This window comes from Hylobates moloch, unplaced genomic scaffold (assembly GCF_009828535.3).
Source record: "Hylobates moloch isolate HMO894 unplaced genomic scaffold, HMol_V3 SCAFFOLD_1, whole genome shotgun sequence".
Taxonomy (NCBI): Eukaryota; Metazoa; Chordata; class Mammalia; order Primates; family Hylobatidae; genus Hylobates; species Hylobates moloch.
In genome coordinates, this window is record NW_026652276.1 from 78,083,005 (window position 1) to 78,109,305 (window position 26,301).

General features: G+C 37.5%; 1 protein-coding gene across 2 annotated transcripts in view; it reads left to right on the forward strand.

The window, feature by feature from the left end:
• Positions 1-26,301, forward strand: part of GRB14 (growth factor receptor bound protein 14) — a 127,522-nt gene that overhangs the window by 88,268 nt on the left and 12,953 nt on the right. For both annotated transcript variants that reach the window (XM_032755553.2, XM_032755554.2), the window contains 5 exons: positions 3,734-3,855; positions 5,789-5,863; positions 8,750-8,887; positions 22,888-22,998; positions 23,190-23,285. In XM_032755553.2, coding sequence (XP_032611444.1) covers positions 3,734-3,855; positions 5,789-5,863; positions 8,750-8,887; positions 22,888-22,998; positions 23,190-23,285 — 542 coding nt within the window. The remainder of the gene's footprint in view (positions 1-3,733; positions 3,856-5,788; positions 5,864-8,749; positions 8,888-22,887; positions 22,999-23,189; positions 23,286-26,301) is intronic.

Genomic DNA, 26,301 nt, shown 5'->3' on the forward strand with positions numbered 1-26,301 from the left:
TGCTCCACAGTGTGATCCGATTGAAACTTGTTAGTTCATGTTATTCTTGTGTTCAAAATGACATCCTGTCTAACACAGAGGAAAAGCCTATTCCTTACTATAGACTGCAGGGCTTTCTACAACCCACTATCTCATCACCATTATTTACTTAACTTCTTCTCCTGGGGTAACCCCTTTTCCTCATTCAGCATTAGCCACACTAATCTCCTGGCTGTATTTCAAACATACCAGCCTTTCTCTCACCTCAAGGGCTTTTTTTCTTGCTCCTCCTCTCTATCTGCTTGGCTTCTGTCCTCTTCTCCTTTAGGTCTCTGTTTAAACATTGCCTTCTCAATGAGGCCTTCTTGACAAGCTGATGGAAATGGATTCCTATCCCCTATGTCCTCAGCACTTTCTCTCTCTTCCCTGCTCTATTTTTCCCCATAAGGTTTATCACCACTATTATGGTTTAAATATTTGCCCCTCCAAATTTCATGTTGAAATGTGATCCCCAGTGTTGGAGGTGGGCCTAGTGGGAGGTGTTTGGGTCATGAGGGCAGGTCTCTCATGAGTGACTTGGTGCCATCCTTGTGATAATGAGTGAATTCTCACTCTATTCGTTCACACAAAAGCTGGTTGTTCAAAAGAGCCTGGCATGTCTATTGCTGTCTCTTGCCATGTGACACGCCTGCTCCCCCTTCACCTTCCTGCATGATTGTAAGATTCCTGAGACCTCACCAGAAGCAGGTGCTGCTACCATGCTTCCTGTATAGCCATGAGCCAAATAAACCCCCTTTCTATATAAATTACCCAACCTCAGGTATTTCTTGATAGCAACAAAAGACTAAGACCACTACTTTTTATGATTCACATTTTATTTATTATCCATATATTCCCATTAGAATGAAAGCTTCATGAGGGCAGTTATTTTGTTACTGTCTTCTCCACTACAAAATTTTTAGCCCTAAGATGAGTTTTTGACATACTGTGAACCTTCAACAAATATTTGTTGAATGGATGAACAAATGACTAAGTTATAACTAACTGCCAGACTATATGGATTTATCTATAACAAGCAGAAGCAGACAAGCTTTTTGGGCAGGGTTCACATTCATACACATGTTTTAGGAGGTTTGCTATGCTATCAGTGTCCATGTTGGATTAGAAGAATGAGAAAGTAGAGGCTTGAAGATTAGTTAGGCTGAACAAGAAAAGGCAAAGGTCTAAATTGAAATGGTGACAGTGGGACCTCGTGTGGGGGTTGTTTGTTGTGTGAGAGACACTCAGAGGAAGAATCCCTGCTATCTGAGAATTTCAGGAGTAGAAGATATTGGAGTGGAGGTAGAGAAAGTTGCAAAGGTGAGTTGTAGTTCTACTTTTTTGGAGAGAATGTGGTAAAAATGACAGTAATGGAGATAGGATAATTTAGAAGAAAAAGTCATTTGAAAGGGAAAAACGTAGATGACTTTGTTTCGTTTTTAAGTTTAAAAAGTTTTTTGGTACCATTTAAAATTTTGTATATGTACAGTTCAGTGGCATTATATGAATTCACATTGTTGTGCAACCATCACGACTGGCCATCAATCTCTAAAATATTTTAATCTTCTCATACTGAAACTCTGCATCAATTAAATGATAACTCCTTATTCCCTACTCCCTCCTGCCCCTGGCAACCACCATTCTACTTTCTGTCTATGAATTTGACTATTCTAGGTACCTTGTATAAGTGGAATCATACAGCATTTGTTCTTTTGTATTTGTCTTATTTCACTTAGCATAATAGCTTCAAGATTCATCTATGTTGTAGCATGCATCAGAATTACATTCCTTTTTAAAGCTGAATATTCCATTGTAGGTACTGCATATACCACATTTGTTATCTATTCATTGTTCATGGACGTGGACATTAGGTTTTCACCTTTTGGCTATTGCAAATGTTGCTGCTATGAACATTGCTACACAAATTTCTGTTCGAGTCCCTGCTTTCACTTCTTTTGAGTAAACAGCCAGAAGTGGAATTGCTGATCCTATGGTAATTTTATGTGTAATATTTTGACTTTGGTTTTAGACACACTGTGTTTGAGGTGGTGGACAGCATAGTAGTTAGGACGAGAGCGTGGGTGAGAACAATTATAGCCAGAGATTTCACCTCAGAAAACCTGACAAATGAGATGGTTGAAGAGGTGAGGATGGATTAATTTATAGGGGGAGAAAGAAAAGAGTTGAACCAGGGTCTGAGATGTAGGAGGAGAAGGAGCTAGTGGAGCCAGTCAATGGGATAGAAAAGGAACAATCAGAGTTAGGAATAGAACCCCAAGTGTTGATACATACTTAGCTCAAACTCATCTATATTCATTGAACACTCTTACCTGAACTTCTTTTTTGGATGAATAAATGTCTATTTAAGAATGATATTACTTTCAAGAGTTTGGGTGTTGTAGGTCACAAATCACTACTGAATGTTGAATTTCTGAGACATAAATGCTTTTTAAAAACATCCTAGAAACAGTAAAACAGCAGAGAATTTCCATATTCCTTATTTGGTTGTTCTCCATTTCCTGTTTTGCATTGGTAATTTCCAGTTTCTTTTCTTTTCTCCACCTTTTATTGAAGTACGGCATACATTAAGAAAAGTGTACAAACCAAGTGTGCACAACTCAATGAACTCTCAGATATTGCATATACTAGAGTAACCAACCCCAAGATCAAGAAACAGTATTGTACTCACCCCAGTGATTCCCTTCATGCCCCCACTTACTTAATATCTCCAAAACCCTTTCTAGCACTGTAGATTAATTTTGCTGTTTTGAAGCTTATGTAAGAAGAATCATGTAGTATGTACTATCTGTGTCTGGATTCTTTAATTAAATATTGTGTTCATGAAATGCAATATTTATCCATACTGTTGTGGGTTGTTGTAGTATATTTTTACTGTGTGCTTTTACGAAATTTACTTATTCATTCTCCTATCAGTGGGCATTTGGGTAGTTTCAAGTTTGGGGCTATTATGAATAATACTACTGTCAACATCCTCACAGTTTCTTATAAAAATAGGAATTTTGCACCTCTTTAAAACTGCCTTTGCTTACTTCATTTAAGTGCCTTTTCTGCCAAGTGCCTTCCCACCCACTTAATTATCTTCATTGTTAATACAAAATATATTTTCCTTAGTATTAGCTTTGAAAGTATAAAGTGCCCCAAGGAATTGGGCTGTTTAAAAAAACCTGTATCCTCTTGTATTAAAATTTTCCTTTTAAAGCATTTATTTTAATTTTTCTCAGCTATCCAGATTAGTCTGGACAGTCTTAAATGCACATGAACCTGTCAAAATTCTTCATCTCTTAATGAGGTGAATTGTTCAACCTTGAAATAAATATTTTAATTTTGTCACCATGATGAGTCAGAGAAAAAAATAGCTCCAATATACTTAATGCAGATTTGTTATCAAACTTATATTATTTACACAGTAATAAAAGGAAACTGAGATAGCAAAAAGTACATTATGATATTTTATACATTTTTTTCTTTTTAGACAACAGTCTGCTTTGGTATAAAAATGAACATTAGTAATCGAAAATTGATGACAAATTTTATCAATCTGGCTATTTCATAATTAAGCTGAAATCTGCTGTGTTTAACAAAGATGCGTAATGTCAGAGAAAAAAATAGCTCCAATATAGTGTGTATATATATATATATATATATATATATATTTGTCTATCTGTCAACATACTCATTGAAACATTCTTTACAGAAAGAACAATAGAAGACCACGAACTGGTGATTGAAGTGCTATCCAACTGGGGGATAGAAGAAGAAAACAAACTATACTTTAGAAAAAATTATGCCAAATATGAGTTCTTTAAAAACCCAATGGTAAGTGAAATCCCCATTAATAGTTACGGAAAATAAATGAACCCATAAATTAAATTTTATGCCAAGAAGATAGTCACTATAAATAAAATACAGTCCTATTTGGTGAATTGTAGATGAAGACTCTGGTCCTTTAAAATTGTACCCATATTTCTTATGCTAACAATGATTAGTGAACATTATACACAGAAGTTCAGATACACAGGTGTAAAACTTTTTAAAGCCATATTGGTAAAGTCTGAATTGAGATGAATTTGGTTTACTTAATTTAAAAGTATTAGAAAACCTAGTTTTGCCTTTTGTGAAAAGGAAACAATTATACATTTGATGTGGGAAATGAATTTTTATAGGTTCTCAAACAGATTAAGAACAAGTGTTAAGCAAAATATTATATCTTAACACTTTCTACAGAATTTAGGAAATTTAAATAGCTTTCTAAAGTAAAAGCAGACTAATGATTGTTGAGAGTATTATAACTTAGCCAGAAATTAAGATTGACATGGATCTTGCTGTTCCAAATTATTTTGTTTTCAGTGCAGTAATTTTTGAACTAAGTAGAAATGAGATAAAGACCAGTGCATTATCTAGTAAACACTACTTTCATTGTAGTTCTCTTTAAAAGAAAATAAATGTATGTCACATTCTAATGAAGACTAGGGATCTAGAAAAGTCAGAATAGCCTCTGGGCTCATTATTTTAAATTGTTTTTGTCTCTGCAGCTGAAGCATATTTTTACACTAAGTTTTGGGTGATAATTGGATTGAAATGATTCTTTATGAAAAATATATGATACACACCATAATAGAATATTTTCAAACCCTGAAAGACCTCTCACGTTCTCTTTTATCTTAACCTATTAATAGAAACATAATGGGATGATCTTTGGCAAAGAAAATTAGTCATAATAAAAATTAAATAAATTCAAATGTGAAGAGAAAGTGTTTTTCTTGTAAGTCTTTATTAAAGACAAGAATTTAAAAAGATATATTTAAAGAAACATTGTTCAATGCTTGTTTTTTATTTTTATTTTTTTATTTAAACAAGGCTGGACATTTGTTTTGTAGACCTATTGCAGTGGTTCTTAACTGGGGGTTGATTTGACAATGTCTGGACACATTTTTGGTTGTCACAACTGGCGGTGGGGAGCAGGGCTGCTACTGAGCAGAGGATAGGAATGCTCTAAACATCTGTAATATTCAGGAGTGCCCCCCTCAACACAGAATTATTAGACCAAAATGTTAGTAGAACTGCTGTTGAAAAACCCTGTCCTAGAGGAAATATAGTAGAATATATTTTCCCAAACTTGTCTAATCATAAAATTTACTGAGGGGAGAGCGCTTATTCAAAACACAGAACCCAGGACTTGCCCGGACCTACTGAATCAGAAACTCCAGGAATGAGGCCTGGGAATTCCTATTTTAAACAGCTGCGCTGGGTGAATTTTATGATTAAAAGGTTTGGAAAAATGGTAGGTAGAAAGAACTGGACTTTTAGCTCCCCAGCCCAGTTTAAGTCCTGACCTCCACTGTATTGTGGGCTATGACCTTGGGCATACCCTAAACTCTGTACTTCTATGAGCCTTTTCGTTGTAAAATGGAATGGATAGTCCTTTTGACCTCATAGGCTGGTTTCAGGACTCAGGAATAAGATATGGGAGTAAGCACATTGTCAACTTCAGGGCAGTGTTTTATAACTCCAGATACTTGAATCCATCCACATCAGCATTATCTGGGGGCATTTGCTAATCTTTGCGCCCAACTCCAGACATTCTCATTAAGGTACCTATGAGTAGAGTCTAAGGAGGGGCATTTTCAAAAGCACTTTAGGTGAATTTTAGTCACACCAGTTTAAAGAACTTTTGCTTTTACTATATTGGTCATAATTGAATCTTTTCTAGCATGAATTTTGTGATAATTTAACTGTGTCTTTTTGACAGTATTTTTTTCCAGAGCATATGGTATCTTTTGCAACTGAAACCAATGGTGAAATATCCCCCACACAGATTTTGCAGGTAAAATATATTTTTATTAACATATATAAATAATAGCATAATGAAGGAAAACTTTTAAGTCCTTTTTTATACATGCCCAGATTTTGAGAAGTTATGCTTTGAATTATTATTAATATTTTTTGCTGGAGGTAAAACTAAAAAAAAAAAAAATGTACCCAGGTAAAGAATGTCCTAAATCAATAAAGCTCTTTAACAATATTCTTCTTCCCAGTTTTAGCCAATTGTCAAAGGATGTTACATATTTAAAAATGTGTGTCTTAAAAGGAAACTTGCAATTTTGTTCTGTGATGTGTGTAAATATTATGTCTTTAGAAAAATCAAAATTCTTTGTAAAATACAGATATTTTACCAATAGATACTCAGTATTAGCTTTCATAATAAACACCCTCAATCCTACTTGTAATAAAATATTTAGCAAATAAATGAAAGGAGATAAAAGATACAGGATGCAAATGTATTCACTAGCGTTTGTAATAGCTGTTACGGAAATCCTTGAATAGAATTGTGAAATATTCTTAGCTGAATTCAGAATACTAGTTATCTAATTAAAAATCTCCTTATTTTTGTGTCTATTGGACTCATTTCTTCCAAACTGGCAGTGGCTTGAAATGGTTATTGTCAAAGTCATTGTCATTACAATAAATGAATAATTTCGGTTATTTTCTTTAATTTTTGATAGATTTGTAGATTTTACATCAGAAGCTCTACAGTTGTTTTTTACAGGTTAATGTTGAGCAATGTCTTTATAATGGTTGCTGTTTGAGCTCAGCCCCATGCATCCCCAAACCCACTCAGTATTCCCTGATCTTTAATGAAGACAACTTTTAGTATTTCCAGTATTGTTTGACCTTAAAAATATTAGGTTGGCAGAGCTATCATGGATTTTTCTGTGGGCTTTTTAATAGGTTATATTTCATTTTTGTGCTTCAGAATATTTTTGAAACATGATTAGTCCCCAGAGATTTTTCTAAAAGCTGCTTCTGTGCTCCTGGGTTTTTACAGAGACACCCCGTCAAAATGTTAGGTAAATGGCAGCAGCAGCTGTGCCCCAGGACTTTCAGATCTCAGCCCTCTGAATGCTTCACCACTGTATTACAACACAGTGGTGGGATGGAGTTTTTATTCCACCTCCTTTTGCAAGTCTTCCTGTAGCACAGTTATGTTGCTTTAATGTTAAATTATAAAAATAAGAAAAATCATAGGCTTTGGAATCAGATAGTCCTGCATGTGCCCCTGACCTCTTCTCTCCACTGAGGCAATGTTTCCACTTTTTAAAGGGTTTCTTCTTTTTCTAGTGTGACCTCTATGACTCTCTTTTTAAAATTTAATTGGTTTGGTTTAATAACTTGGAAAGCACTCAAACTAAAAAACCTATTTGCCTGTTTTGCATGTCAATTAATTAGTATCTGTGGCTCATTAAATTAAATTTCTTTTAGTAATTTACTTTAAAAAACATAAATATCTACTATCAGCATTTCCTTTAGTAGCCTTTTAAAATGTGTTACACTATTTTAGTTAATAAATTCCCTTATTTCAGATTTTTTCCATTTGTTTATTCAGAGGGATTTCTATTTTTTTTTTTTTAATGAGACACTAATGCATTTCCACTGTCTTATTAAGGATGCTGAACACAACCACTCAGTTGAGCTATTCCTTTTCATTCTCATTTTCTTGACCAACACATGCCTACTGTATCAATTAATTATTACCGTGTAACAAACTATTCCAAGCCTTTGTGGTTTAAAGTATCCGTTTACATTTTGCCAACAATCTGTGGGACAGGCATCTGGGAAGAATTTAGCTGGGTGGGTCATCTCTGAGGCACGTTGACTCAGTGCTGGGGATTGAAGGTCCCCTTCTAAGAGAGTTTTTTGACTGCGTGTCGTTTGATACTACTTGGTCTCTCTCTCTCTCTCCCCTGTTTTCCCCCACTTACTCTCTCCCTGTCTGTCTCATGGTGTCTCATCCTGCAGGGCTTTTCCAGTTGCATTGGACTTCTTACCTGTGATGGTCTCAGGGTAGTCACATTTCTTATGTGACAGCTGGATTCCAAAGGGCAAGTCACGAAAATCACCAGGCTAGTTAAGGACTACACCTAGAACTGGCAAAGGGTCACTTTCACGTATTGTATGGGTCAAAGCAATGATAGGCTTGCTCTCATTCAAGGGAGTGGAGAAAGACTCCACCTTTTTGTGATTCAGTGGTAAGATGACATTACAGAAGAGCATGTGGGATGGAAGACATTGTTGCCGTCCTGTTTGGAAAACATGACCTGCCACATCCACCCACAACTGAGAACCATAGATGACAAAGAAGAGATAGTTTTGTTTGCTTTACTCGCCTCAAGGAGGTGAACTTGGCTCAACTTCCTGCTTCACAATTGAAGTCAGGATTGTGGTCTTACTTATACCATAATGAAGTTAATAGGTAAACCTGTAATCTCAGGGAAAACCATGGAAAACGATGAAAAGTGTATCAGGACTTAACGCTATAGATGACGTCCAACTTTTTGAATGGACATTCAATTAGCTGATAATTTTGGTAGTTAGATAACTATGTACTATCACTTAGAGTGTATATTTTGTGAACTCCATTTGAAACGTCTCTGGTTTTTAAAAGACTCTGATTTATTTTATTTATTTTCTCTGTGTGTTTGTGTGTGTGTATACACACACACGGAGATAGAAAGAGAGAGAGGAGAGAGATATACCAAGGACTATCAAAGCAATGCAGTATACACAAACACATAGTTAATTACCATAATGTTATATGTTATGATCCTGTGTGATTTTTACATGTTTATATTTGAAATCTTAATATGATTAGTATAAGGTTACCATATCATTGATTTAATCATAGTTTGAAAATATATAAATTTTCTTTCAGATGTTTCTGAGTTCAAGCACATATCCTGAAATTCATGGTTTCTTACATGCGAAAGAACAGGGAAAGAAGTCTTGGAAAAAAATTTACTTTTTTCTAAGAAGATCTGGTTTATATTTTTCTACTAAAGGAACATCAAAGGTAAATTGAAGTATCCATGATGTGTTATGACTGACATATTAAGCTGTAAGTTAAAACACATTTACTTTGTTGTATTTATTACTTTATTACTTGATTCAAAGGTTGGTCTTTGATTTTCTTGATTTAAAACCTTTGCCGTGATTATTTAAACACTATTCGGCTTTACTTCACATTGGTTTCAACGTAGTATCTTTGATGGAGTCTGGATAATCTTATTTCAGTACAACATATATTACTCCTTTGTCCTCACTCCTTTCTCCTCATCCTTGGCTGCAGAGTTTGAAGCCTAATGTAGTGTATACCTTTTCTTTTTACCCCAGGTCATACTGCTGATCTTGTCTACTTCTGAATCTCTGTTGATCAACATGAACAGAACAGAACAGAACAGTTAATAATAGAACAGTTAATAAAATGTTTCTTCTGAGTTATTTATTGCTCTTTTATTATTGATTGATGGATTTATTTCAATAGGTTTTTAAGGAACAGGTAGTGTTTGATTACCTGAATAAGTTCTTTAGTGGTGATTTCTGAGAGTTTAGTGCACCCGTCAACAGGCAGAATACACTCTACTCATTGTATAGTCTTTTGTCCTTCACCCCCCTCCCACCTTTTCCCTGAGTCCCCAAAGTCCATTGTATCATTCTTATTCCTTTGCATTTTCATAGCTTAGCTCCCACTTATGGGTGAGAACATATGATTTTTGGTTTTACATTCCTGAGTTACTTCACGTAGGATAATGGTCTCCAGTTCCATCCAGGCAGCTGGGAATGCCATTATTTCATTCCTTTTTATGGTTCCATGGTCTGTCTATCTATCTATCTGTCTGTCTGTCTGTCTGTCTGTCTGTCTGTCTGTGTCTGTCTGTCTATCTATCTATCTATCTATCTCACAATTTCTTTATCCACTCGTTGATTGATGGGGATTTGGGCTGGTCCCATATTTTTGCAGTTGTGAATTGTGCTACTATAAACATGCATGTGCAAGTATCTTTTTCATATAATGACTTCCTCTGGGAAGATACCCAGTAGTGGGATTGCTGGATCAAAATGTAGTTCTACTTTTAGTTCTTTAAGGAATCTCCACACTGTTTTCCAAAGTGGTTGTACTAGTTTACATTCCCATCCACACCAACATCTACTGTTGTTTGATTTTTTTGATTATGGCCATTCTTGCAGGAGTAAGGTGGCATCACATTGTGTTTTGATTTGCATTCCCTTGATCATTAGTGAGTATTTTTTTCATATGTTTGTTGGTCATTTGTATATCTTCTTTTGAGAGTTTTTTATTGATGTCTTTAGCCTACTTTTTGATGGGATTCTTTGTTTTTTTTTCTTGCTGATTTGTTTGAATTCCTTGTAGATTCTGGATATTAGTCCTTTGTCAGATGTAGAAATTGCAAATATTTTCTCCTGCTCTGTGAGTTGTCTGTTTTCTCTAATGAGTGTTTCTTTTGCTGTGCAGAATCTTTTAGTTTAATTAAGTCCTATCTATTTATCTTTGTTTTTGTTTCATTTGATTTTGGGTTCTTAGTCGAGAAGTCTTTCCCTAAGCCAATATCTAGAAGGGTTTTTCTGATGTTATCTTCTAGAAACTTTTGTTGTTTCAGGTGTTAGATTTAAGCCTTTGATCCATCTTGAGTTGATTTTTGTATAAGGTCAGAGATAAGAATCCACTTTCATTCTTCTACATGTGACTTGCCAATTATCCCAGCACCATTTGTTGACTAGAGTGTCCTTTTTCCCACTTTTTTTTGTTTGCTTTATCAAAGACCAGTTGGCTGTTAAGTATCTGGCTTTATTTCTGTGTTACCTATTCTGTTCCATTTGTCTATGTGCCTATTTTTATACCAGTACCTTACTGTTTGGGTGACTATGGCCTTGTAGTATAGTTTGAAGTTGGGTAATGTGATGCCTCCAAGTTTGTTCTTTCTGCTTAGTCTTGCTTTGGTTATGCAGGCTCTTTTTCGGTACCATACAAATTTGAGGATTTTTTTTTCTAGTTCTGTGAAGAACAATGATGGTATTTTGATGAGAATTGCATTGAATTTCTAGATTGCTTTTGGCAGTATGGTCATTTTCAAAATATTGATTCTGCCCATCCATGAGCATGGGTTGTGTTTCCATTTGTTTGTGTCATCTATGATTTCTTTCAGCAATGTTTTGTAGTTTTCCTTGTAGAGTTCTTTCACCTTCTTGGTTAGGTATATTCTTAAGTTTTTTTTTTTTTTTTTTTTTTTTTTTTGCAGCTTTTGCAAAAGGGATTGAGATCTTGATTTGATTCTCAGCTTGGTCACTACTGGTGTATAACAGAGCTATTGATTTCTGTACATTAATTTTGTATCCTGAAACTTTGCTTAATTCATTTATCAGTTCTAGGAGTTTTTTGGGGGCATCTTTAGGGTTTTCTAGGTATACGATCATATCATCTGTAAACGATGTCAGTTTGACTTCCTCTTTACCAGTTTAGATGCCCTTTATTTGTTTTTCTCGTCTGATTGCTCTGACTAGGACTTTCAGTTCTATGTTGAATAGAACTGGTGAGAGTGAGCATCCATTTCTTGTTCCAGTTCTCAGGGGGAATGCTTTCAACCTTTCCTCAATCAGTATAATGTTTGCTGTGGGTTTGCCATAGATGATTTTGATTACTTTAAGGTATGTCCCTTCTATGCCAATTTTGCTGACGTTTTTAATCATGAAGTGTTGCTAGATTTTGTTTAATGCATTTTCTGCATCTATTGAGATGAACATGTGATTTTTGTTCTAAATTCTGTTTATGTGGTGTATCACATTTATTGACTTGCATATATTAAATTATACCTCCATCTCTGATATATAACCCACTTGATCATGGTGGATTATCTTTTCAATATGCAGTTGGATTCGATTGGCTAGTATTTTGTTAAGGATTTTTGCATCTATGTTCATCAGTGATATTGGTCTGTAGTTTTCTTCTTTTGTTATGTCCTTTCCTGGTTTTGGTATTAGGGTGATACTGGCTTCATAGAATGATATAGGGGTGATTCCCTCTTTCTCTGTCTTGTGGAATAGTGTCAATGGAATTGGTACCAATTCTTCTTTGAATGTCTGATAGAATTCAGCTGTGAATCCTTCTGGTCCTGGACTTTTTTTTTTGTTGATAATTTCTTTTTTTTTTTTATTATACTTTAGGTTTTAGGGTACATGTGCACAATGTGCAGGTTTGTTACATATGTATCCATGTGCCATGTTGATTCCCTGCACCCATTAGCTCGTCATTTAGCATTAGGTATATCTCCTAATGCTGTCCCCGCCCCCCCACCCCCCACCCCACAACAGTACCCGGAATGTGATGTTCCCCTTCCTGTGTCCATGAGTTCTCATTGTTCAATTCCCACCTATGAGTGAGAACATGCGGTGTTTGGTTTTTTGTCCTTGCGATAGTTTACTGAGAATGATGTTTTCCAGTTTCATCCATGTCCCTACAAAGGACACGAACTCATCATTTTTTATGGCTGCATAGTATTCCATGGTGTATATGTGCCACATTTTCTTAATCCAGTCTATTGTTGTTGGACATTTGGGTTGGTTCCAAGTCTTTGCTATTGTGAATAGTGCCGCAATAAACATACGTGTGCATGTGTCTTTATAGCAGCATGATTTATAGTCCTTTGGGTATATACCCAGTAATGGGATGGCTGGGTCAAATGGTATTTCTAGTTCTAGATCCCTGAGGAATCGCCACACTGACTTCCACAATGGTTGAACTAGTTTACAGTCCCACCAACAGTGTAAAAGTGTTCCTATTTCTCCACATCCTCTCTAGCACCTGTTGTTTCCTGATTTTTTAATGATGGCCATTCTAACTGGTGTGAGATGGTATCTCACTGTGGTTTCTTTTATTACCATTTCAATCTCACTGCTTGTTATTGGTCTGCTCAGCGTTCTTATGTCTTCCTGGTTTAATCTAGGAGGGTTATCTTTCCAGAAATTTATCCATCTTCTCTAGGTTTTCTAGTTTATGTGCATAAAGGTGTTCATAGTAGCCTTGAATGATCTTTTGTATTTCTCTGGTATTGGTTGTAATATCTCCTGTTTCATTTCTAATTGACCTTATTTGGGTCTTCTCTCTTCTTGGTTAATCTTGGCTAATGGTCTATCAATTTTATTTATCTTTACAAAGAACCAGCTTTTGCTTCATTTATCTTTTGTATTGTTTTATTTGTTTCAATTTTATTTAATTCTGCTCTGATCTTTGTTAGTTCTTTTCTTCTGCTGTGTTTGGGTTTGATTTGTTCTTGTTTCTCTAGTTCCTTGAGGTGTGACCTTAGGTTTCCTGTTTGTGCTCTTTTAGACTTTTTGATGTAGGCATTTAAGCCTATGAACTTTCCTTTTAGCACTGCCTTTGCTGTATCCCAGATGTTTTGATAGGTTGTGTCACTATCATTGTTCAGTTCAAAGAATTTTTTCATTTCTATCTTGATTTCATTATTGACCTAACAATCATTCAGGAGCAGGTTATTTAATTTCCATGTATTTGCATGATTTTGAGGTTTCCTTTTGGAGTTGATTTCCAATTTATTACACTGTGTTCTGAGAGAGTACTTGAAATAATTTCAATTTTTAAAAATTTATTAAGACTTGTTTTGTGGCATATCATATGGTCTATCTTGGAGAATGTTCTGTGTGCTGATGAATAGAATGTATATTCTGCAGTTGTTGGGTAGAATGTTCTGTAAATATCTGTTAAGTCCATTTGTTTTAAGGTATGGTTTAAATCCATTGTTTCTTTGTTGACCTTCTGTCTTAATGACCTGTCTAGTGCAGTTAGTGAAGTATTAAAATCCCCCACTATTATTGTGTTGCTGTCTATCTCATTTCTTTATGTCTAATAGAAATTGTTTTATAAATTTGGGTGCTCCAGGATTAGGTGCATATATATATTTAGGATTGTGAATTTTTCCTACTGGACAATCACCTTTATCATTATATAATGTCCCTCTTTGTCTTTTTTAACTGCTGTTGCTTTAAAGTCTGTTTCGTCTGATATAAGAATAGCTATTCCTGCTCTCTTTTGGTGTCCATTTGCATGGAATGTTTTTTCCACCACTTTACCTTAAGTTTATGTGAGTCCTTATGTGTTATGTGAGTCTCTTGAAGACAGCAGATACTTGGTTGGTGAATTCTTATTTATTCTTCCATTCTGTATCTTTTAAGTGGAACATTTAGGCTATTTACAGTCAATGTTAGTATTGAGATGTGAGGTACTGAGGTACTATTCTATTCATTGTGCTATTTGTTGCCTGAATACCTTGTTTCTTTTCTCATTGTGTTTTTGTTTTATAGGTCTTGTGAGCTGTGAGCTTTATTCTTTTTTTGTAAGATGGTGATATGGTTTGGCTGTGTCCCCAACCAAATCTCATCTTGAATTGTACTGTCATAATTCCCATGTGCTGTGTGTGGGACTCAGTGGGAGATAATTGAATCATGGGAGCAGGTCATTCCCATGCTATTCTTGTGATAGTGAATAAGTTTCACAAGATCTGATGGTTTTATAAAGGGGAGTTTCCCTGCACAAGTTCTCTTGTCTACTGCCATGTGAGATGTGTCTTTCACCTTCTGCTGTGATTGTGAGGCCTCCCCAGCCATGAGGAACTGTGAGTCCATTAAACCTTTTTCTTTTGTAAATTCCGCAGTTTCATGCTGATAAAGTATGTCTTTATCAGCAGCATGAAAGCAGGCTAATACAGATGGAGTCTTGCTCTGTCACCCAGGCTGGATTGCAGGGGCACCATCTCGGCTCACGCAACCTCCACCTCCCGGCTTCAAGTGATTCTTCTGCCTCAGCCTCCCAAATAGCTGGGATTACAGGCAAGGACCACCATGCCAGGCTAATTTATGTATTTTTAGTAGAGACAGGGTTTCACCATGTTAGCCAGGCTGGTCTCGAAATTCTGCCCTCAAGTGATCCACCCACCTCAGCATTCCAAAATGCTGAGATTTATTCTTTAAAGAGGTTCTATTCTGGTGTACTTTGAGGATTTGTTTCGAGATTTAGAGCACCTTTCAGCAGCTCTTGTAGTGCTGGGTTGGTAGTGGCGAATTTTTTCGGCATTTGTTTGTCTGGAAAAGACTGCTTAGTTTCACTGGATACAAAATTTTTGGCTGATAATTATTTTGTTTAAGGAGACTAAAGATAGGGCCCCAATCCCTTCTAGCCTGTAGTGTTACTGCTGAGAAATCTGCTGTTAATCTGGTAGGTTTTCTTTTTTTTTATTTTTCTTTGAGTCTCGCTCTGTTGCCAGGCTGAAGTGCAGTGGCATGATCTTGGCTCACTGCAACCTCTGCCTCCCAGATTCAAGTGATTCTCCTGCCTTAGCCTCTCAAGTAGCTGGGATTACAGGCACATGCCACCGTGGTAGTTTTTCTTTTATAGGTTACCTGATGTTTTTGCCTCATAGCTCTTCAGATTTTTTCCTTTGACTTGGCTTTGGATAACCTGATGACTATTTCTCTAGGTGATGATTTTTGTGACTAATTTCCCAGGTGTTCTTTGAGCTTCTTGTATTTGGATGTCTAGATCTCTAGCAGGCCAGGGAAGTTTTCTTTAATGATTCCCTCAAATATGTTTTCCAAACTTTTAGATTTATTTTCTTCCTTGGGAACACCAGTTCTTCTTAGGTTTGGTCATTTAACATAATCCGAAACTTCTTGGAGGCTTTGTTCATCTTTTAAATTATTATTATTTTTTGTCTTTGTTGGATTAAGTTGAAAGCCTTGACTTTGAGTTCTGAAGTCGTTTCTTCTACCTCTTTGATTCTATTGTTGAAACTTTCCAAAGCATTTTGCATTTCTCTTAGTGTGTTCTTTATTTCGAAAAGTTGTAATTGTTTTTTATTCATGCTATCTATTTCACTGAAGATTTTTCCCTTCATATCTTGTATCATGGCTTTTTTTTTTCACTAAGTTGAACTTCACCTTTCTCTGGTGCCTTCATGATGAGCTTAATAATCAATCTTCTAAATTCTTTTTCTGACAATTTAGAGATTTCTTCTTGGTTTGGATCCATTGCTGGTGAGCTAGTATCATCTTTTAAGGGTATGAATTAACTTGTTTTGTCATATTACCAGTATTGTTTTTCTGGTTCCTTCTCATTTGGGTATACTATGTCAAAAGGAAGATTTGGGGCTGAAGGGCTGCTGTTCAGATTCTTTTGTGCCACAGGGTGCTCCCTTAATATGGTGCTCTCCCTCTTCCCTTAGGGACCCTAGGGATGTGGCTTCCTGAGAGCCAAACTGCAGTGAGTGTTATTTCTCTTTTGGATCTAGCCACCCAGTGGAGCTCCCGGGCCCTGGGCTGGTACTGGAGAGTGTCTGCAAAGAGTTCCGTGATGTGAACCATCTTCAGGTCTCTCAGCCATGGATACCAGCACCTGCTCCAGTGAAGGTGGCAGGGGAGTGAAGTGGACTCTGTGAGGGTCCTTAATTGTAGTTTTGTTTATTGTGCTAGTTTTGTGTTGGTTGGCCTCCAGCCCGGAGTTGGCGCTGTCAAGAGCATATCAGCTGCAGTAGTACAGGGAGGATCAGGTGGTGGATGGTGCCATGGAGCACCCAAAAGATGCTTTGTCTTTGGCTACCAGGGCAGGTAGAGAAAGACCATCAGGTGGGCCAGGGTTAGGCATGTCTGAGCTCAGACTCTTCTTGGGCAGGGCTTGCTGCGGTTGCTGTGGGGGATGGAAGTGTGGTTCTCAGGCCAATGGAGTTATGTTCTCAGGGGGATTATGGCTGCCTCTGCTGCATCATGCAGGTCACCAGAGAAGTGGTGGAAAATTGGCAGTTGCAGGCCTCACCCAGCTCCTGTTCAGCCCAGAAGTTCAGTTTAGCTCCCAACATGCCCCATCAACAGCACTGAGTATTTTTTCCAGGCAGCAGGTGAACAGGGCTGAGAACTTGCCTCAGGCAATCGGCCTCCCAATTGAGAAGGCAAGCAGGGATTTCAGGTTTTGCACCTCCCCACCTGCCAAGGCTTCTGTACTGTGTTTGCACTACTGATTCACCCCCTCGCCCAGGTTCTGTCTAGGAAACAATGAGTCAGTTGAAATTGTTACAAAGTTCAGCTGGAATTTTCCTTCTCTCTGTGGTCTTTTCCAAGTTCCTCTGGCAGCTCTCCCCAGGGACCCCTGTGAGAAAGTCAGAAAAGGCTTCCCCGGGGACCAAGAGTACCCACAGGCTCTTCCTGCTGCTTTTTCTACCCTGTATTTTGTGCAACTCTGAATTTGTATCAGCTGCAGGTAATGTCAAATCCTTCTCCTGTGTTCTGGACCTTCAGGTTCCCCAGTGAGGGTGTGTGTTCAGGGGTGGACGATCCCCCTTTTCACACTTTGGGTACTCACAGTTTTTTGGCTGTCTTCTGGGGGCCCTGCAGCAGCAATCCATTTCCTTCAAAGGGTCTGTGGATTCTCTTGGCTTTCCTTGTATGTTCCTGTGGTAGTTCTTGGAGCAAAAGTTCACAATGTGAGTCTCCTCATGCTGTTCTGCCTGTCAGAGTGGGAGCTGCAAGTTCGTCCTGCCTCCTGTTCCTTTACTTCTCTTTAGTTATTTTGTGTGTGTTATTTTGTCTCCTTACATACATTGTAAATTCCTAGAGGAAGTTATGATGCTGTCATCAGGAATGAATAGATATATTTAGCTACATGCTTATATGTTTGCCTATCTAATGGTTACATAGATATACATGTGCAGAAGTTCATATGCACATACATTATCACTTAAACATATATGTGTATTCTACAGTGCCACCTGGTTTCTGTGTCTAGTCTATGTCCATTCTGTTATATAGTCTTTGGCATGCAAGTGTTGACATTTTACGCAACGCATTGGTGTCTTTCAAGTAAAAATTCTTTTGAGAGTTTTTATGGGAGGTTATTGTTATTCTATTTTCATGCATCTGTAGTTGTCAATGACAGCACCATTGCTTCTTTATGGGTTAAACTGTCTTTTTTCTCTAGCAATTTTTCAAACATTCTTATAAACTTTGGTGTGCAGTAATTTCCCTGCTATATTACTAGGTGTGTTGAAATATAGTCTGCTAAATCTTGCTTGATTCTCAGCACACACATTCAATCTGCAAACTCATCTTTTTTTCATACTAGAAATGTACATCCATTATTTATTTGACTACTTCTTTTCCATTCTTGTTATGTGATCTTTTGCATTTGTCTTAGGATTTTCTATCTTGGCTAGTCATGACTGCAGACGTCCCATGGCTTGTCTCTGCCTTTGTATTCACATGGCCTTCTCCCTTTCTCTCTGTATGTCTCTTATAACAACACTTGTCATTGGATTTTGGGCCCACCTGGATAATCTAGAATAATCTCATCTCAAGATCCTTAACTTAATTATATCTTCAGTGACCCTTTTTCTGAATTAAGGTTACATTTACAATTTCCTGGCATTAGCGCATGGGCATATTTTTTGGGGGGGCTACTATTCAACCCACTACAGAAAGCCATTGAAGTGTTTGAACAAGGGAGTGAAATTACCAAAAGAGTATCTTGAGATTAGTTTCGTCACAGGGAGCTTAAAAGATCAAAGAGAGAGAGATTGAAAGAGAGAAAAAGAGACTGAAGGGAAGAAGGCAAAGGAGGCAGAGAGGGAGGAGTGGGAAGGAAAGAGAGAGAGAGAGAAGTAGAGAGAGAGAGGGAATTGGTTATAGGCACAGATGCTAATTAGATGATCATTTCATTAATCCAGGTGGAAGTGATGCAATCTAACCTAGGACAGGCAGTGAGGGGAGAATAAAGGAATGGCCACAAGATTAAATGGCAAAAGGCCAGATTTTTGTGGCTGACTGATACCAAAGAAGAGCAAGCAGTTAAAAATGTTCTTAAAGATAAAAGAAAATTAAGAAATAGAAAATAAAAAATAAAAATAAAAATAGGAATAGCATATTTGCTAGAAGGTAACTCTCTTAGAAGACAAATAGTGATCTTAGTTCTGGATATGTTTTATTGAGGATGAAGCAAACAAATGGCAATGCTCAAAACAGCTAACGATGGAGACCAGATGTTTCGGTAATGGTCTTGATAGGAGATATGGAGCTGCAAAATACTTATACCTGACTTTTTCCCATATTTTCCCCCAACTGCTTTTGCATAGCTTCCTTCTTTCCCTCATACACAGTTTTCTTTTGTTTCTGTTCTTGTGTGTGGGTCTTATGTATGTGCATGTATTTCCTTGTGGTATAATGCTTCATGAACCACTACCTGGCTACTATCTATGTTTGCTTAAGGCCCTGGGTGTCTACAGTCAGCACGTAGTGAAGCCTGCCAGGCTTGTGCCCTTCTCTCAGGGCAGCAAGTTCCCCCAGTCCCTGGGTTGGTCTAGAGATGCCATCTGGGACCATAGCCAAAAACCTTGGAAATCAGCCAGGTGTGGTGGCTTACATCTGTAATCCCAGCACTTTGGGAGGCCAAAGCAGGTGGATTACCTGAGGTCAGGAGTTAGAGACCAGCCTGGCCAACATGATGAATCCCCTTCTCTACTAAAAATACAAACATTAGCCAGGCGTGGTGGCACAAGCCTGTAATACCAGCTACTCAGGAGGCTGAGGCAGGAGAATCACTTGAACCTAGGAGGCAGAGGTTGCAGTGAGCCGAGATCACACCATTGCCCTCCAGCTTGGGCAACAAGAGCGAAACTGTCTCAAAAAACAAAAACAAACAAACAAACAAATAAACAAAAAACCTTGGAAATCTACCTGTTGTTCCATTCTACTGTGGCTTAGCAGGCACTCAAACCATGAGACGCAGTCTTTGCCATTCTTCCCCCCGCTTTTCACTGGCAGAGGAGCCTCACCTCTGGCCACTATTACTACAAGTCCCCAAGGAGTACTGCTAGCTACTGCTGCTGTTCATCTAAGGCCCAAGGGCTCTTCAGTCACCTTGTGGTGAATGCCACCAAGTCTGGGACTCCCCTTAATGGTAGTGGACTCCCCTCTGACTCAGAGCATGTCCAGAAATGTCATCCAAGAGCCGAGGCCCAGAACCGGGGACCCCTGAGAACCACCCTGATGCTCTACCCATCTGTGGCCGAGCTGGAATCGAACACACAAGACAAAGTCTCCTTTACTTTTCCCTTTGTTTTTCTCAAGCAGAAGGAATCTCTCACCATAGTCACCACAACTAGAAATGTGCTAGGTTTCACCTGAAGCCAGCATATCTTAGGATCTATCTTAGGGTCTCATCCAAGTCCCATGGATTACTACCTGGATATCACTGCTGGTTCTTCAGGGCCCAAGATCTCTTAGTCAGCAGGTGATGGATCCTGCCAGGACTAGGTTTTTCCCTTCAAGGCAGTGGGTTCCCTTCTGGCTCAGGGTGTGTCTAACAATGTCATCTGGGAGCTACTTTCTGAACGAGGGCCTCACAACTCTGACTGGTGCCCTGTCCTACTGTGGTTAAGCTGGTATCCAAGATGTAAGACAGAATCCTCTTTACTCTTCCCTCTCCTCTCCTCAAGTGGAAGGAAGGGATCTCTTTTTGGAGCCACGAGCTGTGCTGCCTGGGGTTGTGGGAAGGGTAGTGCAAGGACTCCCGTAGCCACCCCGGCTATTGCTCACTAGCTTGTGTGCCCTCCAAGTGCATGGCTTCCAATCCCAGCTCATCACTAGGACTGGCTTAGGAGTTGCAGTCCTTGCAGCCTAGACTGCCTTTCATGTCTATTTAGGGCCTCAGAGCAGTTTAGTCCGCAGTTGGGAGGCTTGCCAGAACTGGAGTTCCAACTGCTGGGATGGGCGGTTCCCCTCTGGTTAGGGCAGGTCTAAATCCTCCCTCCATGGGTAGGTGTCAGCTGAGTTCAGTCCAGTTTTGCTTTCCACTGTGACAGGGCAGCACTGAGTTCAATGCAAAGTCTCACAGTTACTGTGCTCTCCCTCTCTCAAGTACACAGATTCTTTCTCCTGCTGAGGAACAGGGGAGGGGAGGTACTGACAATTTAAGACTGTTTTTCCTACCTCCTTCAGTGCCTCTTTCGGTGATACGAAGGCCCCAGGGAGTACTGCAGGGACTGCTGATGTTCACTTAAGGCCTAAGGGCTCTCCAGTCATGTTGTGGTGAATGCAGCAGGACTGAGACTCACCCTTCGTGGTAGTGGGCTCCCCCCTAAAACCAGATACTGTGAGTGCTCATCTGATTCTGGTTCTTAGGAAGGTGCTTTTGTTTTGGTGTAGATGTTAAATTTGGTGTTCCTGCTTGGGGGAGGATAGGTAGAGCTTTCTGTTCAGCCATCTTGCTCTGCCCCTCCTAATGTCATATATGGCATTTCTACCTGGCAAAGAAACCATTTCCTATCCTTTTCTCTGAGCAGGTCTTGATTGGTTTTAGTTCTAAATTTAGTTAACCACTGCTGCAAATCTTAAAGATGTGGTCATGAATATATTTACAGAGAAATCTCTATGTGCCCTTCTCTCCACCTCCCCATGTCTGTACACATGGGGAGATGTACAAATGTACACATACTTACATGTTGCTAACCATGCCAATTCAACTTCATAGCCTTATAGTGCCATAAGCCTTAGCAGTGGTGGAACAAAAATCAAGAGAAAAAAACTCATCATACCTCTTACTGCCTTCCAGTGTTTCTTGAGGTACCTTTTACTCTTGTTTGAATATCTGAACTATATTGACTTCTACAGCATCAGTGGACAGGAGTGATTTTATTCCATCTTACTAGAAATCAAACATTTTTTACCAGCAAATTAGTTTCTATCAGGGAATAAGATTTTTAAAGCCAGGGCAATAAGTGTACCTTTCTCTTTCCTCCTACCTTTTTCCAAGGGTCCTATTCTGGGTCTTTTTAAAACAATTTTCTTTCCTGTCTCATTCTCCAATGGTGTTAGAAACTACAGTCATTCATTCGATTAAAATGCTTAAGAACAGTGAATACAGAGAAACTCTGGTCTGCCAGTTATCAGAGGTGTAATAACACGGGTAAATGACAATGAAAGATTCTTTTGGTTTTTGGATTTGAATGGGGTTGCCCGTTTTGCTCAGTGTGGTCTTCTGTGGGATGTTTTTTTTTTTTCCACTGCTTCTCAAATTTTACTGCTTATGAATCACCTGGGATCTTGTTAAAATGCAGATACTGATTCAGGAGGTCTGGGATGAGCCTTGAAAGTTTGCATTTCTAACAAGCTCCCAGGTGGTACCAATGCTGCTGGTCTGAGACCACACTACTAGCAGCAAGGTTTCAGAGAACAAATGCATTTTGGTCAGTTTTGATTATACATTCAACCTCAGAATTAAGCACTTCTCCAAGTTATTAACCTATCACAGAATAATATGACCTAGTGATTTCCCATGACCAGTTTTAAATCTCATGGATTTCCCAGAGAAGAAATAGCTGTTCATGATTCCACTTTGCGTTGAAAATCAGAAACATTCTGCTGCCAGCTAATTTCCCTGAACTCATCTATCTGTACAGACTTTCTTTCTTTCCTTTAGTAAAGTTAGAGATTCCTGCAGTCGCTGCTTCCTGTGGTGTGTTCTGCTGTACACAAATGTGAGGGATGACTGTGTGAATGAAGCAGGAATCATTGTCTTGTTCTGTTTTATCTTCTCTAACTGCAATAGAAGCTCAAACCAACCTTCTCCCCTTTGTTGAGCTACCATTATTTGAAAGCTGGATGAGGAATACATTTCCAAAAGCCAATCTTTGCTAACTTTTTTCTCTCTCAGATTCCTTGAAATGGTGGTTAAAGAGAATCGGCAGTTTAAAACAGAAATGTATTTGTATTACTGGAAGTTAAATTATAAACAAAATTTTCACTTCTCAAATAAAATTGTATCCAGCTCCTGGTTAATTAAAGATATAGTAACTTAGATTTTTTTTTCTCCTTTTATTTTTGTGGCATCATGCTGAACTTCTGTTGGTCATAAGTTTTTGCCCAAGGTATAAATTATATAATACAAACACACAAAAAAGATAATGCAAAAATATGTGTCCATTTCAATACTTTTTTTTTAAGGAACCGCGGCATTTGCAGTTTTTCAGCGAATTTGGCAATAGTGATATTTATGTGTCACTGGCAGGCAAAAAAAAACATGGAGCACCGACTAACTATGGATTCTGCTTTAAGGTACAGGCTTAATATTTTGATAGATGAATAAAGCAAGCCTCAGCCTTTTAGGTAAGCTTGAGTTTCTTTTGATTGCTTTTGAAAAGAGACAGCTTTCTCTTATATATAGGAGAATTTTAGTGGCTTTTATTTCAACAGGTGTTACCTTCAAGATATGCATTAACGATAAACAATGTGCTGTGGCCTTCTAGCCTAACAAAGCGGGAGGGCCCCGAGACCTGAAAATGCTCTGTGCAGAAGAAGAGCAGAGTAGGACGTGCTGGGTGACCGCGATTAGATTGCTTAAGGTAATCTCGCCAGAGGCATGAATTTCTATTAAATGCTGTTAGTACCATAAAAGTTAGAAAATATCTGTATTTCAGAACGTGAAGTCTCACTGGGTGGCTATATGAGAAAGAAGAAAAATAACCACCAAATGTGTGTTTTTAAAATTCTAAATGATAAACATTTTCAGAGTAGAGTGGAATAACTTAATACATTTCTCTTTTGTGTGTGGAGTAAGTATTCCATTTCTAGAAATGTTCTGATTTTTACTTTTGTGAAGGTATTACATAGCCAGTATAACTGAATGAAATGTCTCCTATACATGACTAAGTCTGCGTTCTTAAAACGTTGCCAACAATCCAAGATAAAGTGTATTTTAAAATGTGCCCACCCTTGAGATATTTAATGTAACTGTTTCGTGTTCGATTCGTGTTTTATAAATTGCTTTCTAGTTTAACAAGCCTGACTCAAATTATTGTACAATTTTACTATGAATATATTTTTTAAACATCTACTCTTGTGCTAAGTAGAAATTACAACTTCCGGAAGCATAATTTGTTGCTGCTGAGCAATTTTGAAATGAGTAACAATATTCTAAAGGTAGATGCCCACAGGAAATAAAAGCAGAACTGATTTCTTCCAGAATATATAGAAAGCATATTTATTTTCAAAAACTATTTGTCAGTAAATTGAGCAAAACTTAAAATGTATACTTATAACAATTATCAACTATTTCCTTTTAAAGATACTGATTTGGTAGTCACAGTTAGGGAGGAAATTACAAAATTTTGTTGTTGAAAAGATACAATCCAGGGAAAGTGCCCGTCCACATGAGTTAGTATGGCTGCTGCTGAAGCCAACAAAATACATAATTTATCGTTATTATTAAAGTTTTGGTTTAAAATAAGAGCATTAACATTTTCTAAGGTACTCTTTATAATTTATGCCTAGGCACTAATATAATTTGCCAATATATTGATTATGCATATTATATGTGTATTATATATATATAATCCTTTTCTTACCACAGGAAGATTTAGATGATTAACAATGCATGTACTAAAACTAGCTTTTCAATATAGTTAGAAATGAAAATCAGAGCAGCTGGAGCATTGTGAAGTCCTTAGGTTCCCCCATTTCATTTACCCTGAAGAAGACGATGCAGTAAACTTTTCAATTGATTTGCAGTTTGTATATTTTCTAGGTGTACTTTTTTTCTTCTGCCTTTGCCATTTTTACCTCTTCTGCTCTCTGTTGACTTTTTCCTAGCATCCGACTTAAGAGAGATCAGAGTAAAGAAGGACAGAATAGTCATAATCAGAATCATTATCATACCAGGTTTAGAAGAAAGTTTTATTTTGTATTCTTACAATTTTTAAATTGAGGTAAAATTCACAAAATATAAAATTAATCAAACTATCGTTAATATGAATAATTCAGTGGCATTTAGTGCATTCAGTTCCAATACATTTTAATCACCTCAAAAGCAAACTCCATACCCATTAAGCAGCTACTCCCACACCCTAGCAATCACCAATTTGCCTCTGTCTGTGTAGATTTACCTATTGTAGGTATTTCATATAAATGGAATCATACAGTATGTGACCTTTTGTTTCTGACTTTTACTTAGCATAAGGTTTTGTGGTTCACCAACATCGAAGGATATGTTAGCTCTTTATTCCTTTTTATGGATGTGTACTATTCCATTGTATATATAGCTCTCTATATTTATCTATATGTTGGATAAACACAGTTTATCCATGTTTTCATTGATGGACATTTAGGTTGTTTCTACCTTTGACTATTGTGAATAGTGCTGCTATGAATATGTGTATATGTATTTGTTTGAGTACAGGTTTTCAATTTTGGGGGAATACATGTTGTAATGAAATTGCTTATTATATGGTAATTCTATGTTTAATTTTTTGAGAAATTGCCAAAATGTTTTTCCACAGTGGCTGAACCATTTTGCATTCTTACTCCAGTAACACATGAGAGTTCTTTTCTTCATATATTTGTCAATACTTGTTATTTACATTTTTTGGTTCTTGTTCTTGTTAATTATGGTCATTCTAGTGGATGTGAAGTGGTATTGGAAGAAAGTTTTAACAAATGATTTAAATGAAGCTTTTTGTTTAACTGTGAAATTTACATTCTTTTGTTGTTTTGGCAGATAGCCACCAAGTTTACTTCTTTATGAGAGGTTTGCTTGTTTTTCAAATATTCTGCTGTTAAAGTCACCTGAGAAGCTTTCTGAATTTACATGTGGTCCCACCCCATCCTTAAGGATTCTGAATAAGAACTACTAACTTTGTCCAGCCCTCCAATTTTACAGATAAAGAGGCTGGTACTCTTTGGAAGGCTCTACTCCATCAAGAGTTATGGTAGAGAAAATACCTTGTGGTTTTTGGTTTTCTCTGTTTTTCAAAACTGGAAATCAGGCTAGGCTGTAAAGAGGATGTTCTTCAACCTTGTTAACCCATCTTCCTCCGTTCTAACTTGAGCTTAAAGTTTGACACCCAATACAGAAGCAGGTGGTAAGCCCACTTCCTTTCATCAGCATTTCACTTAATCTAAGAAGCCATTGGTTTTTACCAGGAGACATCACTGTTTTTATTAGCATTAGAAGGAAAAAAAATGATGCCAATAAAATGATGACATGGTGCTTTCATATCACTTATAATTTTTGTTTTATTTATTCAGATAGTTTTGTTAGGTTTATTTAAACCTAGATTTTTGTAATTTAATCATTTTTGTTTGTACACACATATATACATACGGACGTAAATGTATTTTACACATACACATATATATGCATTAAGTATATACACACATAAATATAAAATAAAATATATAAGTAGAATACATTAATTGAGGTATCTTTAAAACTTCTTCTTATTCTAAGCCTGGCTTTTCTGAATCATTTTCATCTCAGAGTCACAGATACCTGTATTTTCCACAGGATATGGCATGGGGCTGTGTTCCACTGATATTGTGTGTGCAAGGTTTGATGCTGGTGATTTCTTGATCCCACCAAAG